This window comes from Colias eurytheme, chromosome 12 (genome assembly GCF_061535395.1).
Source record: "Colias eurytheme isolate Ceu_HAF_F1 chromosome 12, ilColEury1 Martin Lab GWU primary, whole genome shotgun sequence".
Classification (NCBI taxonomy): domain Eukaryota; kingdom Metazoa; phylum Arthropoda; class Insecta; order Lepidoptera; family Pieridae; genus Colias; species Colias eurytheme.
In genome coordinates this window covers 6473773-6493785 of record NC_142991.1, presented here as the reverse complement: position 1 = coordinate 6493785, position 20013 = coordinate 6473773, and the positions used below count along the sequence as shown (strand labels likewise).

Sequence of the window (20013 nt, the reverse complement as noted above, 5' to 3'; positions counted from 1 at the left end):
TCACACAAATTGTTTGAACATACAACACACTAAAGTCTATATTTACAAATGTTATTTGTATAATACTGTACGTAATAATTTGTAAATAGATTAATCATACTTAAACATACATGTTTAATTAACAAAAAAAATGTGTAGGATGCAATTAAAGATTATTTTCTGAGACCTGCAACTTGAAAAGAACCTATCCAATAATATAAGGTACTTAACTATTATAATGTAGGTACTTAAAAATACCATTAAAATAATGTTAATGTTTTCATGCGTCTAATAATACTTCTCATTCCAAAATTGTAATAACGCAAACATTTAGCCAGGTCGACGATACCTCAGCAAATCCAATTAATTATGTTTTCTAATAGATTGAAAGATCCCATTTTATCTGTACATTTATCTTTTTGTACCGCTGTTAGGATATGCTTTGATATCAGGCTATTATCAACAAAACCGTTAATGAAGAAAGTACGTTATAATAATGGCGCTCTCTGCAAAAATGAGGAACTTCACAATTCCGATTTCACCTATTTATTTTAATGTGGCCGAATATTGCTTGTTTGGAATAACCTTGGGTGTGATTATAGGAATTATATTTTATTTCGTGTTCGTTAATAATAAATACAATACTGTGTCCGGGTTTGTTTTTGGCGGGAAAAATATGTCCACTGTGTCTGTGTCTTTGGCTCTTATTGCTAGGTAAGTAATTAATGGTTTGCAATTTACGTACCTAGTATCTAGTAGCACAGAGTACTAATTTTTCATATCAAAAGCAGTTCAACGCTACTAATGAATTGGATAAAAATATTTTCATGTGTGAACTAAGTACAATGTTCAAAGCAAATAAACGAATATAGCATGAATCTTAAATCTCATTAAACAATTACTCAGAATTTTGAGATAAAGTTAGCAAATTATTAAAAGCATAAAATGAATTAGAAGATACAGTGTACAGATGTAGATAAAAATAGTTTTTAACTGAATTATTATTTGTGAAATAAAACGAATCAAAATTTAAAAACACCACCCAATAATAATTATTACCTACCCGCATTTACTTATCTAATGAAAGGAACGTGTACAGTCAGCGACAAAATATCATGTATTTTTTTATCCATTTAACACATATATTTTTACATATTATTTGCAGTCATTTAACGAGTATTACATTACTCGGCGTGCCTGTAGAGATATATTTGCGCGGCACGCAGTACTGGGCGTCTGCATTATCACTTATCATCGTCACCCTCTTAACAGCTGTCATCTATTTGCCAGGTAAACATTTCGCACGTTGTAGCTCTATCGCTACGTAAATTATTATGATATAATGTATTATGATTGAGGTGTATATCAATCAGACTTTTTAAGTTGATTAATTTGTTAGTTTGAATTACTAATTGTAAACACGTTCATATTTTTACGTCTCGTATATTTTGCATGTTGGATTTGTCCAAAAAAATTGCATTGTGAATGTGGCTATAATCCTGCGAGGCTCGGAAACAACCCCTTTTGTCTAATACAACTAATATGTATATGTAACATTTCATCAGATAAGATTAAATATTTTTTTATAAAAAAATTTTAGATCAGTCATATTTAATTAATTTTCTTATTTCAGTGTTCCACAAATTACAGCTGTCGTCAAGTTTCGAATATTTAGAAATACGATTTTCAACGCACACACGAACGATAGCTGCTGTTTTATTTGTCATCAGCAAATTGATGCTGTTACCAATCGTGCCTTATGTACCACTTATGGCATTTAGACTAGGTAAGAATACTAGATCATATTTAGAAATATTCTCATACATTAATGTACCTATTTGTTTTTGTTTGTGCATTGTGAATTAAAATGTTGTTTGCATGAACATATTTTATGTTTAGTGTGGGAAATTGCTATAGAAGACCATATAGCTATAAAGCTCTGTAATTTTTCCACATTGGGAATATTTATGACATTTTATTTGGGGATCCAATAACCTTATAACGAAACTTAGTCAAGAACGTAATAATTTTTGCAGTCACAAATCCTCTCGCAAGCAAAATAACTGCAGTCACATGTGTAGCATGTTCTACATTAATAGCAATGGCGGGTTTAAGAGCGGTCATTAGTATTGGTATAGTTACAACGTTCCTGGCATTAGCTGGCACAGCCTTGCCAAGCGGTCTGGCACTCTTGCCAATGGGCTTCAAGAAGATGTGGGAGATCGCTGACCATGGAGGTCGTCTGGTTTTGTATGAGTAAGTATTTTTGGACATGAAATTGACCAGATCATTTAGTTTTCTTTAGCAGCAAAACAGCCACAGTAACTTCTTTTGAGGAATGATTCTTCAAATTATTTAACGATAAGAGTATAAATTACGATTTCAAGAAGCAATAAAATGTATCTTTAGGACCAAGAAAAGTACGTAGGTAATAGAAGAAATGTCATAAAGTACAATAACCTTTGTTGCATAAACATTCGTAATATGAAAACATTGATAATCTTAGATAGAGTAATTGTAAGCTTAACTTTTATTTATTTGGTCTTTACAAAATTAACATGATATAAATTACGAGTATGCTGTCATCGCTTGATAAGCGATGCCCTTTTTATTAAAACACTCTGTGCCTCAATATCTATAATCTAAATTATTTTATAGGAGCGTGAGTATTTCATTAACGGTTAAAATTGAACCTCATACTACTCAGGACAATCCTCATCTATCTCGTCAGACTTATTTCACTAAAATAGGAACAAACATCCATCCAGCTCCCAAAACATTCACGGATATAATATTAAGTACTTACTATGTTTGCAGTAGGATTTTGTATACTATAATATTATGTGGAAAGCAATCAATTTTTCCTTTTTCAGTCCAGATCCTGAACTGGCTCATCACACGTCATTCTTCGTTGTCACATTAGCTCTCAGTACAAACTGGCTATGGAAGGTGGCTCTAAGTCAGTCTTCCTTGCAGAAGCTTCTAGCAGTATCGACAATATGCAAAGCCAGAGTTTGCTTAGCAATTTCTTGCGTCGGAGTAATTTTGATGAAATTATTGTCATGTTTTCTGGGACTTACGCTATACGCTTGGTTTGCTGGATGTGATCCATTGTTAACAGGACAGATTAAAAAACACGAGCAAGTGAGTAATTATGAACATCGACACTTTATGAATTGAGGGATAAAATTTAATTTTTGAAGAATAATTTATTCGTTTGTTGCAGCTAGTACCACACTTTCTTAATAATTTGGCCACAATGTTTCCTGGTATTTGTGGTATCTTTATTATTTCGATATTTAGTGCGACAACTGGGTGAGTTTATCAAATGTTTTAGTTTTCTTCCTTTTCTTAACAAAAGCAAAAATGGCGTTGTGTACATGTATATTGTATATGCATAATTTTGTATTATCTTCTTTCAGATGTATAGCGTCAATAATTAATTCAATATCGGGAGTGTTATTCGAAGAATTCATTAGACCATGGATGCCACAGAGTACGAGTGAATTGGCTTGCTGCAAAATTATGAAGGTAAGGTAACATTATCCTGGTAGAGCAATATCCTCATAGGTATATCTATGGGTATAACATACATAATAATATTATGAACATTAAAAAATTTTAACTGGATAGACTTCAGATCTTAATTAGCGGATGAAAATTTATACTCAATAATTTTGCCAAACTATCCACGAGTAGTTAATTCTCATAAGGAAATGAAATTGGATAAACAAGTAACAACATACAATTATTATTGTCAAACATTAGTTGAAATATTTATTTTAGCACTATTGACGTCAACTGTACGTACGGATTAGCAGTATCATTCTAGGCACAATAAAATCTTGAACTGATTGCTTTATGGTTTTGCTCATTTCTGTGAGAGAAGTAGGAAGATTGTTTTATCTTTATTATTGTGATTGGATTGTTCTAATTAAATGTCTATGTGTCATGTGGGCAATATTGCATGGGTTTTTGTACTTATTACTTTTATTAACTCGAGATGTAGTGTAGTATAATTCAATAGGTAGTTACTTGAAAATTTTTTGGTATAAAAACAAAATAAAATGGCAAAAAAATCCTTAATTTCCACGCTGTTTCTTCCATGTCCGTACTAAATAAAGCCTTTTGTGTCCTACTGTACCTATTTCTGCTGGAAATATTGTCGTTTTAAATAAAATATTTCAAAACTAACGTAGTTGATGTACCTTTTTTGCGCACAAAACGGTTTCAGAACTCTTTTATAAACCGAACAGCGAGGGACTGGAACGCCTTGCCCGCGTCTGTCTTTCCAGAAACCTATAATCCGGATCTGTTCAGGGTAAAAGTGAATAGGCTCTTTCTAGGCAGGCATGCTCATTCATAGACTGCATCACTACTTACCATCAGGTAGGATGCAGTCAAATGCCTGGCTATTGTTAATAAAAAAAAAAAAAACTACAGGCTACTTCAACTAACTCATAAGTTAGTAGATTTGGATAGAAAAAGTAGATGTACACATCTTTTACAAAAAAAAAACCGTAACGAAAATCACCAACAAACGTGATCACTATTTAAATTATCACCATCATTTTTAATTCTTCCAATCACGAGTAACATAATTCTAAGATGTAAGTACATATTTTAGTAAGTACATATTTCAATTATTACGTTATTCTTTCAGCTTCTCTGTCTAGTAGTAGGATTGTATTGCGCCGGTGTTGTATGGACCGCTAAAGAATTGGATAGACTGCAGCATGTGGCTTCAGGTGTGACAGGAGTCACTGCTGGAACTCTGCTAGGTCTCTTCACATTGGGGATTGTTTCTGCAAGGGCCAATTGTTCTGTAAGTAAAGATTGGTATTAGAGTCCATACCTATTATATTATGTTGCATGCATGCATGAATAAATTTAGGGACGATTGTTTCAACAATTTTCATTATTACCCGATAATTCCTAATGTCTTAATTACAATGCTACAATTTTATGTAGATTAGGTGATACAAGTAACAAGATGGATGTTGTACCTACGACATGTCTACGATGTATATTATGTTTTTAGTAGGGTACTTAAATAATATGTTAGTTATTTTTTTAAGAATTCGCAAAATCTCTGCCTGTCTTCCTAGAATTGTTTAAATAATAGAATATAAACATATTTCATAAAATTTATTAGACTGGTACTACTTCCAGTTACTACGTTTTTTATTGGCAATAATAATTAATTTGAATATTAATGTATTAAAATATTATCTCTTATTATTTTTTATCTTAAATTGCTAAAAGTGACATCTATGTTATTTAAGAAAAATTATTAATATGCTGCTGCTACTACTGCATAGCTAAGTTTTATCGTGGTGTGTCTAATAAATAATAGATGGCGTGGATATTAATCGTATAGATCTTAAGTAGCACACTAGATGGCGCTTGAATAAAAGTATGTACTATGATAAACTTTTTTTCAATTACCGGTAAAATTTAGTAAAGTCAAATATTATTTAGTAAGTAAATTTTCAATAATACCAATAGTAAATTTATCAATTATAATATCAAAATTAATGGTAAACCTACTAAAATTTGAACATTTTAGTAGGTTCGATATCCAGGTGTGGTAAGAATTTTTTTTTAAATCTTTGAATGCAGTAATTCTCTATCTATTCAAACATAAAAGAATGTTTAATTTGAGTATAATATATTAGTTTTTTAATTTTCTATATAACTACATATTATGAGCACTTTTCCCTGTCTTTTATAAAAAAAACAATCCTATTTTATGATAAACTATCTGTGCAGTGTGCTAATTGTTAGCGAGTCTTTTATAAATAGTTTTGTTTGTATTTAGGTAACCGTTTCATTTAGTAATGAGTAGACATCGGATTATATGCATTTGCATATTTGCATATGCAAATGCATAAAACTCGCTAATTACGGCGTTAGTGCATATTTTAGCCTTTTTCCCCAATAGTGCATATTTCGTTAAGTAACGGGAGTTTTGATTGGTCGACTAACCTTTATTAGCCAATCAGAACGCTCAGCGAGTAAACAAACCCTATTTTGGCATGGTAACCCTTTCCACCCGAGCTGAATCAATCGTGCATCTGACTTTGAAAAAATCCTGAGCACACACCAACAGGTTTTCCGCGACGCAACCGACGTCGATCGAACGTGCATGTTATGTACTTCAACGTAAAAAAGATTACCATGACCTCGTGACCGGCCAGTTGACCACAGCTTCGTTCAAAGATGGCTGCGTTTTTCGGTGGGAAGCGCGCCTCGCGTAAGTATTTTTTACTATTTGTTTTTGTACGGTAAATAGACATTATTTTTGGCTTTTTCCATAGACAAAGATCCTATCTAATAAAATAAAATGGCTGTACGATAAAAGCATGCAGTAGTAAGCAATGGCTAGGGCCGAAACTTAAATATGCACATTCGTGTGCCTTCGGTTGTTGGCCGGAGGTATAGATTGAAAGTGTGTGGTTCCGTTATTTGGTTTGTTTCCTCCAATTTAAGTTGTTTTATGTTTTTTTTCTACTTTAATTTTTGTTTTTAGGCATCTCCTTGAACGAAGACCAGATTTCGAATGTTTTGGAGACTTTAGGCGATGGAAATGACTCAGAAATAGAAGAAATTACTGATTTGGATTGCGAAGGTCCCCAATTCGATCCCTCTTTCTTCGAAAGGATGTATGATGGCTGTGACGAAGATGATGATGAGGCTGACAAAGAGGGGATCCCTGACTCAACTATTGAAATGGAACCCAGGAGCAATTCAAGGCCCGTCTTTAGCGTCAGGCCATCTGCAAAGGTAACTAGGACTTCCACAAATAAAAAAAGACCCACGTCTGCTAGTCTTCGTAAAGAATCTCGACCGGGACCTTCTTCTCCATAGGGCCCACCTTCTGTCGCTAGATCCAGGTCTTCCGGACCCAAATCAACACGATCCACCAATGCTGTAGCTGCACAACCTGGACCTAGTTCCTCAAGCTCATCCAGGCGCAAGTCATCTTCCAGATTGGTATATACCTATACAACTAAGGCAATCTAGAAATGTGGCTGTAGCAGATGTTTCAGCTCAAGAAAGTAGTCCAGCTAGACTAGCTAGATCCGAGCCTCAGTCTTCTCGCCCTGACACTTGGAAAGCGGTGTCTTTCCAAGACAAGCCACATGATTATGAGGACACTCCTGTTAGGCCAGTTCGAGATCCCATGGATTACTACATGGAATACTTTGACGATCAGTTCTTTGAGCATGTCAGTGTATGCACCAATAACTATATCCTTCGAAAGACTGGAAGAGAGCTGAAAACGACTGAGATAATGAAATTGATCGGGGTTCATGTAATCATGGGCTGTATTCCATATCCACGACTTTCAATGTACTGGCGATCAGGTTTCTCTCAAAGTTCTGATACATTTCTGCGATCTCGCCTTGGTAAATTCTTGGCGGGCGTACAAAATTGACTGTCAAGCCAACAATCTGCTTCGAAAAAATACCATGGACCTGCTGGATTTCCGTCTGGAAATAGGAGATGTTCTGATAAGGACACCTGACAAGAGACGTCGCGAATCTGGTGATGATGATATCCTAGAGGTTGTCGCACCTAAAAAGCACCGCAAGGCTATGAAACCAGCAACCACATTGCGCTATGATGGTTACGACCATCTACCAATGTCAGATGACTTGAAATCGCCAAGATTCTGTTAAAATGAGACTTGCAAACATACATTTTTACATTGCATCAAATGCAACACATATCTTTCCATCGCACGCAACCAAAACTGCTTCAAAGATTATCATACTAAGCAGACCTAAGTATTTTGATAGTGATTTTCCTAAAATGTTCCTAATTAGACATAAGTTGATGAAAACTGTAGTAACTGATTAGGCTGATTAAAAAAATTAAGACTTATATTACTAAATAAATGTTGGTTCTTGATAATTGATGTTGATTTTTGCTAATAAATGTTGATTCTATGATAAAACTGTTTTATAATTCCTTCAAGTTTTCGAACATGCACGATCATGCATATAGCAACTTATTCCTGAAATGCACGATCGTGCATGTCATTTTCCGGGAAACTGTGCTTTTCCGATTTTTTTCCTTATTTTTCTTAGAGCTTATTAGGTATCATAAATTGGCTCCATGTGTTTTTTTTACGAAATTCGAAACTTTTTTCGGCCGGGTGGAAAGGGGTAAAATGGAGAAAAATTACAAAATGGGCTCCATTTTAAGTAAATTTTGAGCTATTCAAAATAGGGCTAGATTACCCTAAAACTTGAAACATGGGTTGAATTCCAAAAAAGGGCTAGATTTAGCCCGGAAAGGTCTAAGGTGGCAACACTGGGCTCGCGGGTGACAAACGTCACAAATTTGCGATCGAAAATTAGGTAAAAATGCCTAATTGTATATTGGCACAAAAACTATACTAAATTTCATGAAAATTTCACTGTATTTGTACAATCTTTGATTTAAATATATAAAATAATAAAGGTTTTTTGATTTTGTATTGTGCATATTTTAGGCATATCAGTCGTTTTTAGTGCATATTTCGGCCTTTTTTAGTGCATATTTGCATGCATATTTTGGCATTTTGTTAGTGCATATAATCCGATGTCTAGTAATGAGTATCAAGTGAGTATCATACAGATTTTATGAATAATATTAATGACAACGATTGTTATTTACCTACAGAAAAACGTACACAAAAATTCACACTTAATAACAAAAGACCCACGAAGCTGTGTGATTTACAAAACCTAGCAAGTATTTCTTTTCCTTTCAGGGAGCTCTAAGCGGATGCCTCTTAAGCCTACTTCTATGCGGGTGGCTACTCATAGGAGCTGAAAACGCGTTGGCTACGGGGGCATTGACCTTCCAGAGGAAACCGTTGCTAACTTCAGGCTGTGGAAAAGCCAACTTCACGCATGTTTTGGTGAATGTGACTACAACTGCGTATAGTGCAGCGTAAGTATAAATTTTGTTTAAATTAATTTTATTTCTGACTACATAATATGTAGCCAGAAATTAAAAAAAAAAAAAAAAAATCCACACGCCACAAGCTCAAATTTCACCCACATCACCTCGATACTTGGCGTTCTTCCACCGTGCGTTTTAGGAGGAACTTCCTACCGCGCACTACTCCTCTGTGGAACGACCTTCCAAATTCGGCTTTTCCCAAGGACTACAATTTGGATTACTTTAAGAAGAGAGCGTACTCCTCCCTCAAAGGCCGGCAACGCAACCACAGTACTCCAGAGTCTGTGGTTGTTCATGGGCGGCGCCAATCATCTCAGCTTTCTGTACGATGACGCGCAAGCTCGTTTGCCGACCTATACATAAAAAAAATAATACATAATAATAATTGCTGTATGAAAAATTGCAATGTTTGATTATTTTCAAAAAAAAAATATACACTATACAGGCATGTTCTTAATATGACGTGTTTGGAGGCATGGAAACTAGACGTTATAAAAATGCTTTAGTAGGTACCGTATAAAGCTTTTAACCTAAATTAGGAACTAACTTACATTAGATATTTAGATTATTTTATTGAAAACTATATTAAGGGTTCACGATTGAAGATGTATTTACTATTTATACTTTACCTAGGTACTTGTATTGTAAGTTGTAACTAGGGAACTTAGGTTTGTAGACCTTTCTAGATTAATATTTCACTGCAGTTCTCGAACCTATGTACCTTTATATACTTGGTTTTATCTTGTTCTAGGTATTCAATTACTAAATATATAAATAGACATTTCTATACACATGTACATATTATAGTACACGTAATATACCTACACATGTACATATTATAGTACATGTAACTAGTTCAAAATAATTTTCTCCTAGTCTAATAGCAGAATTGCGGCAATTGTAGCGATAAATTAGGTGTTCGGATGTAAATACGTTTCGCATGTTTAATGATCCATTCAATTGTGGAAATAGTGTAAAATTATTCATAAATTACCATTTCAAAGTGGTTAGCTACTAGTTTAATTTGGCTTGAAATTCGAGAACAAATATAATTGGACAAATCTGTAGTCATTTACATGTGACCTTCACAAATACCATACAAATTATTTGGTATTGTTTTCTTGTAGATTTTGTGACATTCGTTTCGAGTAAAATTTTTAAACGAAGTTATAACAATAATTATGGTATACCTATTTATGCTATAGAATATGTTATTTGTACTCCATCAACTTTATTATGTATCTATGTATAAGTAGATGTATGTATATTGTATATACGAGTAGGTTCAAAATATATAATCAACTAGATTTCCGCCCGCGGCTTCGCACGCGCAGTCAAAGAAAAACCCGCATAGTTCCCGTTCCCGTGTGATTTCCGGGACTGCGTCATTTTCCCGGGATAAAAAGTAGCCTATGTCCTTTCTCGGGTATCAAAATATCTCCATACCAAATTTCATGAAAATTGGTTCAGTAGTTTAGGCGTGATTGAGTAACAGACAGACAGACAGAGTTACTTTCGCATTTATAATATGAAATTGTTTATTGTTTATTGTTTATAATTATTGATTATATATTATAAACAATCATATTATAATATGTATCTATGTAGATGTATGTATGTATAACAACTTCAATTATAGGAACATTGTGGTACACCACACTGCATGGATCCAATGAATTAGCCAAACTTATGACAAGATTTAAGTTAGGGTTAAGTTAAAGTTGTAACAGATGTCTTTGAACTAAATTTAATGTCGATTTCACAAAGACTGCTAACATAACCGCACCACTTAGCTTTTAAAGTTACAGGGTTGAACTTTATTCAGGGGCTAATTTGTTCGTTTGCACTTTTAAGTGCGTAGAAAATGTCGTTACACTCTACGTGCGTTTTATTTTATTTTTGTGTAATGATATATATCTCTAATAAACTCTCATGAAATTGTTAAAAAATAACTTGGATTATTCACTTTGATTTGATTAATTAACTTTTGCAATAAGTTTTCAATTATACTTCAATTGTTGTAGTGTGGATGTATATTGTATGTTCTTTTTGGTTTAAAATGTTTTTAAGTATGAACATTTGATACGTTTTATTATAAAACAGATTAAATTAAAATCAATCTATCATAGGATATCACTATAAAACGATATACATTTTATAATGATGAAGTCTTTTTTATGTGCTAGGAGATTCTTACTTGATTGTATTTTATCTAACAATGATAATTTTCTTAAGAAATCAGCCATCCAAAGTTTTAATCATAGCTTGCTAACTTTAATATCGGTTGGAAGCGCACTTTTATTCCTCTTTTAAAAACTTCCTCAACATTACTATAACGGGATTCGAACAGTTTTATGACTTTTTCTTACAAATTTTCCTTCGATCTCTTGTTCATTTGGACTTTAATGTCTATTTGTGATTTATATTCTGAACGTTGAGTGCATTTTCAATATAGCTTTGCGCCATGTGCTCGAACATAATATAATATTATATTATGAATTGATATGAGCCTTTAAATAGGTACTAAAACTTTCATCCGGCGTATAAATCAATACGGGATTGAGTATTACGAGCCAGAGTAAATACGCCTATCCAATGTCTCACTGGGGACAGCGCTTATAGAATCTTTTAACCCTTTTAATATTTAAGAACGGTTTCTAAATGAAACATATAGTTATAACAGACGCAGGCAGTTATTTTATGTGTGATCTGTGATAACTAGACATCGGATTATATGCACTAACAAAATGCCAAAATATGCATGCAAATATGCACTAAAAAATGCCGAAATATGCACTAAAAACGACTGATATGCCTAAAATATGCACAATACAAAATCAAAAACCTTTATTATTTTTATATATTTTAATCAATGACTGTACAAAAAAAGTGAAATTTTCTTAAAATTAATATAGTTTTTGTGGCAATATACAATTTTCGAGCGCAAATTTGTGACATTTGTCACCCGCGAGACCAGTTTTGCCACCTTAGACCTTTTCGGGCTAAATCTAGCCCTTTTCTGGAATTCAACCCGTGTTTTAAGTTTTTAGCCCCAAAAGGGTAATCTAGCCCTATTTTGAAAGGCTAAAAATTTACTTAAAATGGAGCCCATTTTGTAATTTTTTGCCATTTTACCATGCCAGAATAGGGTTTGTTTACTCGCTGAGCGTTCTGATTGGCTAATAAAGGTTAGTCAACCAATCAAAACTCCCGCTACTTAACGAAATATGCACGATTGGAGGAAAAAGGCTAAAATATGCACTAACGCCGTAAATAGAGAGTTTTATGCATTTGCATATGCAAATATGCAAATGCATATAATCCGATGTCTAGTGATAACTTATTGAATGCAATAACAATCTGAGCTTTAGGATAGATTTGTAAAGTTCTTTTGTTTTCTTTAGTGTCTGAAAGAGAATTCTAGTTACCTTATTATATTATCTATAATAGTGACGTAACTAATTTCAACGTGTTAAAGTCAGGATTATAACAAGAAAAAAACGATTTAATAGTAGATAATAATTTATTTCACTACCGTTCAACTCAACGAAAATTTTTCGAGGAATATAGATCTTCCACAACTGGGTATTACAATTCTAATATAAGTAATAATAAATAATCATATCTCCTTTTTCAGAACGCAAATGCCAACAAAGCCGCTGCAGTCTCTCTTCCGAATTTCCTTCACGTACTGTCCGTTCGCGGGAGCCATCACCGTACTCCTCATAGGCATCCCCATGAGCTATCTCACCAAGTCCAAAACAGAATCCATGAACCCAGACGTATTCTGCCCTCTTACACAGAGTTTCCTTCACAAACTGCCTGACAGGAGCACGTCAGAGTCGATGGAACTTAGAGCGCCAAATTCACAGGAAGTCTACATGGCACTGGACGAAGCTCTGAAACATTTGAAGGAGGTTATTGATAGGTAGTAATAAATGATTCTTTTTTAAGTGGTGTTTTATTTTATAATAGCCACCCGTCAATAAAAGGAAATACGTAGAGCCTTATTCTGCGGTGAGCGGTGAAAGAAGATTTCAAATCGATCCAGCTGTTTTGTGTGAAATCATGACAAACATACGCACATAAACACAAATATTTTCTCTTTATAATATTAGTTCAGATATTTAGAGGATTAAGACTATAAAAAACATTGTCCTTCGAGTTGTAATGACAATGTTTACAAGGTGTCTACGTAGCCACAAAATTATTTTCTTTACTGATCCCATCTCAAATATTATCCCAAAAGTAATCCTAGCGTATCGATATCTCTCTTGACAAAATATACCCGTCTATTAAAGGGACTATAAACGTTGTATCTCTATTTCAGTGTAATATAATAAAACATCACTCAATCCCAATTTTGTCCGGCAATCATCTAAAAATAAACCTAAGGAATGTCTATTATTTAGGGGACTATCGCTAAATAATAGAAATTTCTTCATTCACGTTCCACTCACCAAGCAGAACAATGAAAAGAAACACTGAATGATAACCGAATCAAAACCATTTGTTATATTCGAAAATTTGGAATTTTCACAAATTTACTGTTCCAATAAAGCCAACGAATCGGAGCTTATAAAATGAATGCGATTTCACAGCTCGATGCCCACAGCAAATTTCTACCGTCATCTTCCATTATTCATGACGCAACGATGATATATTGCGTGTCATTAAGTCGTTTACCTGACCCGAATTCTGTCCTCATAAACATTCCCATTCGTCATTTTTTCCCCGCTTTCATCTTATCAACGCTAATCTTCATACATAAGTGATGAAAATTGATGGACTTGGCAAATAAATGCAGAAAGAATAAATTACGTGGCTAAAGCCGACGGCTTTGCATAATGGATGTACTGGCTTTGATCATTTTCAAATTTGAGATGTGCGGTCTCTTATATTATTATGGTCAGGAGATAAATTAATTTTATTAATTTCATAATTATTGAAAAAGGGATAATTAGCCTTTATTTTTTACTTCTTCGTCTCCATCGTTCCAACCTCATTTTATCTTACCTATAACATAGCTTTAAATTTTAATGGTGATTAAAAATCATTATTTAAGTGTACAAGAAATAACATCATAATATCTTATTTATAAAATTTTTGTTCGTAATATTTCACATTTTGTTTTAAATACTAAAAAGTAATTACTTTCATTAAGATAATACTTTTTGAAACGCTCGGCTCTTGTTAGGTATAACGTCTCTTAGTAATAATGGTCTTTTGTTATTCACGTCCGCGTCGTACAATAGTTTGCGGAGATTTTGGCAAGCGTTTTCGTAATCTTTTATTTCCAGAAAGGAAACCAGGACTCCGTCAGACGAGACTATTAGACAAAGGCAAACGTCCACGAGTGCGTGCTAGGTTTTAGACACGGCACATTAATTCCTAGACCGCAGCCTACTGTCTCGAGTGTTTTTGGGTCTGGATTTAAAACGTCGTATAATTTAAACGTTTCTACGCGATTTTAGCCCTTTTTCATACGTATTTTAAGTCGATGCGATAACATAGGTGCGGATTAGAGTACTTTTTCTTGTATGCCAGGCTTTATTATTTTCTGTGATAAAGCCTTTTAGATATTTATTCAACCGATAAGACTGTCTTTCGGCGAAACGCTGTCTGATGTTTTCTTTATATTATAGTCTGTTGAACTACTTACATCAAACGTTCAAATTTTTTCGCGTTATCTTCGCTGCTTGTAAAGGTAAGACACCTTCTATCAAAACAATAATGTCTTGTACATATTGTTTTGAGAGATAATGTTATCCTGAATAATGGAGTATGATTTTATTCTATTTTCTTTTGCTATCCTGGAAGCTGGATGTATTTATCTTTGGCGATGATATTATTTTTACGTACCTACCTGTAACATTGAAATTCTTTACTGCTCTTTAAAGTAATCTCTTCATTAATTTTACAGCTTTCAACAAGGTACAAAAAACTACGAATAATATTTTCAGTTATGATTTTACCACATCGTGGAGTCAAATTCTATGATTCAAGATTTTTATACCAAGGAGTTTGGGGATGAAGGCGTGAACTAAGTATTTTTAGACGAAAAGGTAGAAATGTTATCTAATATAATTTAATAATGTACTCATAATATTGTTTAAATCCGAATTTTAACCTCTACAAACAACAAGTCAAAATCTTTTGTAGACTACGAATATATTATCTTCTTTCGCGTGTTTGTCCTACGAATGTATCTACTTATGAATTTCATAATATTGTCTATATGTCTAGGTATTTCATAGCTCAATCAACTATAGACGGAAGACGATCATCTTACAAGCGTACCACCAATTAGCTAGTGTCAAATTTGCACGCACTTGACAATACTGCTACAGGATCGAAGCGGCGAGACACATACGTACGTCACGACCATTTTGAATCCAGCGATAAAGGATTTAGCTTCGAGGGATAATATTGTGTGAACGCTATCGTTTTCAGTATATTTAAATGAAGGTCTTGTGGGTTTGGAAGAACCGATTCAAGACAACTTATTTGTGAACATTTTTAGCGCTCTCTTTCGTATACTCTATGTGTTAAAGGTTTGAGTAAAAGTAAGTGTAACTAAAGTGACTCTATGAAATAAGAGCAGATATTATTCAGCAGAGTGTTGTCGTGTAGGTAAATTTCATTTATGTGTAGGTAATGAATAAGGTTTAGGTTCTAATATTGCAAAATGTCATCTATCAGAATCTTATTTTTAGGGTTCCGTACCTCAAAAGGAAAAAACGGAACCCTTATAGGATCACTTTGTTGTCCGTCTGTCCGTCCGTCCGTCCGTCCGTCTGTCAAGACCCTTTTTCTCAGGAACGCGTGGAGGTATGAAGCTGAAATTTATATCAATTACTCAAGTATACTGTCCCTTGAAGCTGTGAAAAAATCAAACTTCTAAACCAACGCAATCAAAAGATACAGCCGTTTATGCCGCAAATTTTCGACACTTGCAAGGGAATCAAAACCTACAGGGTGCTTCCCGTGAACTCAGAATCTTGAAATTTGGTACAAAGCAACGTCTTATAGCATAGATAAAGGAAAAATTACGAAAACCATAAATTTTTAGTTATATCACATAATATATTTTTTTTAATAATTTTAAACTTACTACCCATTTCCTCATAAACGCGTAGAGGTATTAAATTGAAATTCATACCAAATACTCAGGTCTATAATACCTTTAAGCTGTAACAAAATCAAACTTCTATGTCAACGCAATCAAAAGAAAAAAGGTTTGTACGGAACCCTCGGTGCGCGAGTCCGACTCGCACTTGGCGGGTTTTATTTACTTTAAAACCCAGGGATTTCTTCTGATAGTCAATTGGAACTTTAGACGAAATATGCGCTAATTTAATAATAAATACATGCTATGCTTTACATTGCAGTACGAAATAAGTTTTACTTAAAAAAGAAATAAGGTTAATATTTAGAAATTTCATGATGAAGGCAGACGTAGCATACATCTATAACAATAGCTATCTATTACTAAAATATGAAATTTTATCAAAATTAATGTAATTTAAAAATTTACTTCTTTAAAATCAACATGGATATTTATCAATAGGAATGTTTCATTTGCTGCATAGTTTTAATTTAATCAAAACTAAAGCCACGCTATTTTAATTCTACAAATACGTGGCAGGTTACACGCCAGGATTTATTGATACAAAGCATAATTCCATTTATTGCGGTAACGTAATTGTGATTTGGCATTTTGTGATTAATTCATCATTAATTTTATCACTTTTTTATTTTATTTGTTAAATGCCAAAAATTTGCAAAATACTGTGCTGTAGTATAAGAACAGTCCATGAAAAAGTCTGAATTATCCTTTGAAATTACTGTAAAAACCGCTACAAAAGAAAGTACTAGAACGAACAAAAAATGGAATTATTTTTAATTGCCACCTTAGATATGAGCAGAAAGGTGTAAAAGGCACGTAAATTGTACTCGGAATTGGGACAGAAAGTTAACTGAATTAGTCTCGGGAGAAGAAATGTTAAAAATTTTCACGTTCGCATTTTGTTTCGAGTTTCGAAGATAAAGTGGCTATTACAGGAAAGCTTAAAATGTGAAGTTTTATATCACCACGGTGCTTTAAAGTGCCTCAGAGAGTAATTGACCATGTCGACAGTATAAATTGGTCAGGTTATTTACATAAAATTTTACGGCAATGAAAGTATCATTCTCATAACTGCAAGCGGAATGCCATTCTCCGCTTTATTCGAAACGGGAGACGGGATATAATCGTTTAATACGATTTTGCGAATGAATTTAAATGATATTCAATATTGGTTTGTATTAGAATTAAATGAAGCTTAAATCGAACTATCTCTAATATTGGATATTATGTAGAATGAATACTGATAAAAATATTAAAATGTAAATAAAAAAAAATGTAAACGAAATTACTTAGTGTTTTATAATATAAAAAATATAATTTAAACCCAAGTACAGGCTAGTTATTATTCTGTGGTACAGTAGTTAAAAATAAGATGATAGAATAGCTTCATTTTCCAGAAAGAATTATGTATTTTTAAGTAGCGCTTTGGTCAATTATAAGACAGTCATAATATGAGTTTTAGCGCTGTATCTTTTCAGGAAAGAAAAATAAAATTGTCTACGTACTATTAATTTAGAAGATATTTTAGTTATCAGATAGCTATCCGTTATCCTGCGTTTATGTGATAATAGGGCTGTAAATAAACAGTCTTCCCGCTGGGCGTTATTATATTAAGGTTATCTTGGGTCATATGAGGTCACCAATAAATCATAAATTGCTGGTACAAATTATTATAGACCGGACATGAAACATTTGTTTTGGATATTTCTCTTTAAAAAAAAAATTACAGGCCGTAATCTGAAGCATCTCTATTCTCTTGTTGTGTTTAATCTTTTTACTTTCTGAAGACCTGTTTTATTTTAAATAGGGATAGCATAAGATATGTAATTTATAGCTTTAGATTAAAAAAAAAGTTGCTGACAACATCGAATATAATTTTAGAGGTGTTTTTACAAATAATAATATTCAAAGGTAGACGTGATATCTTTATAGGATAACTTTTGAAGAGTTCCCTAATAATGTATTAAATAAAAAAAAAACCTTAGATTGAACTAAGCGTAGCGTTATTCAAAATCTTTGGATTAAACATCAGCATTCCTATTTCTTACACGTAAACGTAGAACGAACTGTTCTCCGTTTAACTTTTGACCTTTAAGACATCGTACATAGCTTCCTAATTAGCAGTCCATTGAAAATTAATTAGCCCAGTTTCTTTCAGTCTTCCTTTTTACCTTTGCAATAATATTATCCGCCTCTTTCACAAAATGTAATAAAACGAATAGTAGCGCTAAAAGCTTTGAATACGTAAGTAACACGAATTCACTTAGTTTGGAGAAATCGAATTGATTTTCATAATTTAGTAAGCTCCCCGTAGACGTTTATTTGAATAAAACATAAGAAATATAAACTTTTTCATATTATTTTTTCGTACGAATCTGTCACTTAGTCTATACGTCTGTACGAAGATGTTACAAAAACCATTTCTTCGCAAATCGTTTCTTAGCAATAAACTTTTATATTTAGAATAAATGTTATATTTATTTATTACACCACAATATTAGTAAAATTTAAGAAGCTAAAAAAATTCATGTGCTTACTTCTAAGTGATTCTAAATTCAGATAAGAAGCTTTTTTATTTTCGTTGTATTGTAGATGTAAATAAATAAAATGTAAAAATATTTACTGAAATTTCTTAGCTGTATTTCTCTAGTTCTGTATTTCTCTAAAAGTAAGTACCTATTTTATGAGACAACAACTGATGAGATGTTGAGAAACTTAATTAAAATTTAAATAAATTTAATATTTATGGATACAGGCTATAATGAACCCTCATAGGAGGCCCGTGTCCCAGCACTGGAAATGTATAAGCTGATGACCTCTGTTAACTCTCTGTTAAAAGTATCTGAAATCTGAGCCGCATATCGTTTCGAAATTATTTGATATGCGACGATTTTTTATCTGTGGTCATTGGCCTGTTCATGTAATATAATTCAAACCATAATACTATGCAAAATTCAATTTAAAATTTCAAGTGAAAATTTGCCCAACATTCAAAATCCAATAAAAAGTATCCTCATTTAAAAGTTGTTTAAAAACAGGGAAATATGGAACCTGGCAGCTATACAGGTTGTTCAATCTTTGTCAATTTAACATAAAAGGCCTCACTAAGTATACAATTTTAAGTTTTATGAAGACGTCTCTTTTATTTCCGAGTTACCCAAATGGCTTGTCACGCTGTCGCTTAATGAAATTCATTAGTGTAAGCGAAACGCATTACAAATTCCAAACACGCACCTCCCCTTGTTACCTTTATGTACTTTGTAGCTTTGAACACCATGTATATAAAATTTTGTAACGATACATTGTCGGGGACTGTACGCACAATATTCTGGACGTTACAGCGAATTGTATGATGTTAAACGTGCCCTGCGAGAGAATTCCTAAATAAATACATGGGTAATGAAAGGTACACTTTAATAATAATAATAATGTTAGGGGTTGACGGGAAATTGGAAAGTTAAATAATGATTTGGATGAAGACTGTGTAAGATACAATGTCTTCATAACTACCTACCTACGTCCTAAATATGTACTTGTTTAATTTTTTAATGTATAAGTAATTAATTCAAAATTCAACGTTACGTATCACTTGATAAACATGATATTATGCTGAGATTGCTTACGTATTTGAGGACCAAAACGGAACATTAGAGTTATTTCGTGTTCGACTATTTTTAAAAATAAATTATAGTTGAAATGAAAACTTGAATTTTGTACCACAACATATTAAAGGAAGTTGTTCCTCTATAATACATGATGGTGTAAAAATATTTGTGACGAAAAATAAAATTTATTAAACTCTCTTTACTTGCAAAAAAGCCAAAAAAAACTGAATGATACTGCGTTGTTACAAGTACTTCCGGCGGCGGGACTCACGAGTGTTTTTAGTCTGTTGATTTTGTAAAAGTTTTAGTTAGAATTTTTATTTTGGTTGGTAAACGTCAGCT

At 33.0% G+C, this 20013-nt stretch overlaps 1 protein-coding gene across 1 annotated transcript; it reads left to right on the top strand.

Annotated features, from left to right (window-relative positions):
• The first annotated feature begins 461 nt into the window (after window positions 1-461).
• On the top strand, window positions 462-12890 carry LOC149904111 (sodium-coupled monocarboxylate transporter 2-like). Its single transcript, XM_090108074.1, has 10 exons — window positions 462-693; window positions 1145-1269; window positions 1613-1765; window positions 2016-2235; window positions 2853-3123; window positions 3206-3294; window positions 3402-3510; window positions 4643-4804; window positions 8744-8925; window positions 12575-12890. The coding sequence occupies exons 1-10, from the start codon at window positions 476-478 to the stop codon at window positions 12867-12869; spliced, it is 1824 nt and encodes a 607-aa protein (XP_089964200.1). The 5' UTR covers window positions 462-475; the 3' UTR covers window positions 12870-12890.
• The last annotated feature ends 7123 nt before the right edge of the window (window positions 12891-20013 follow it).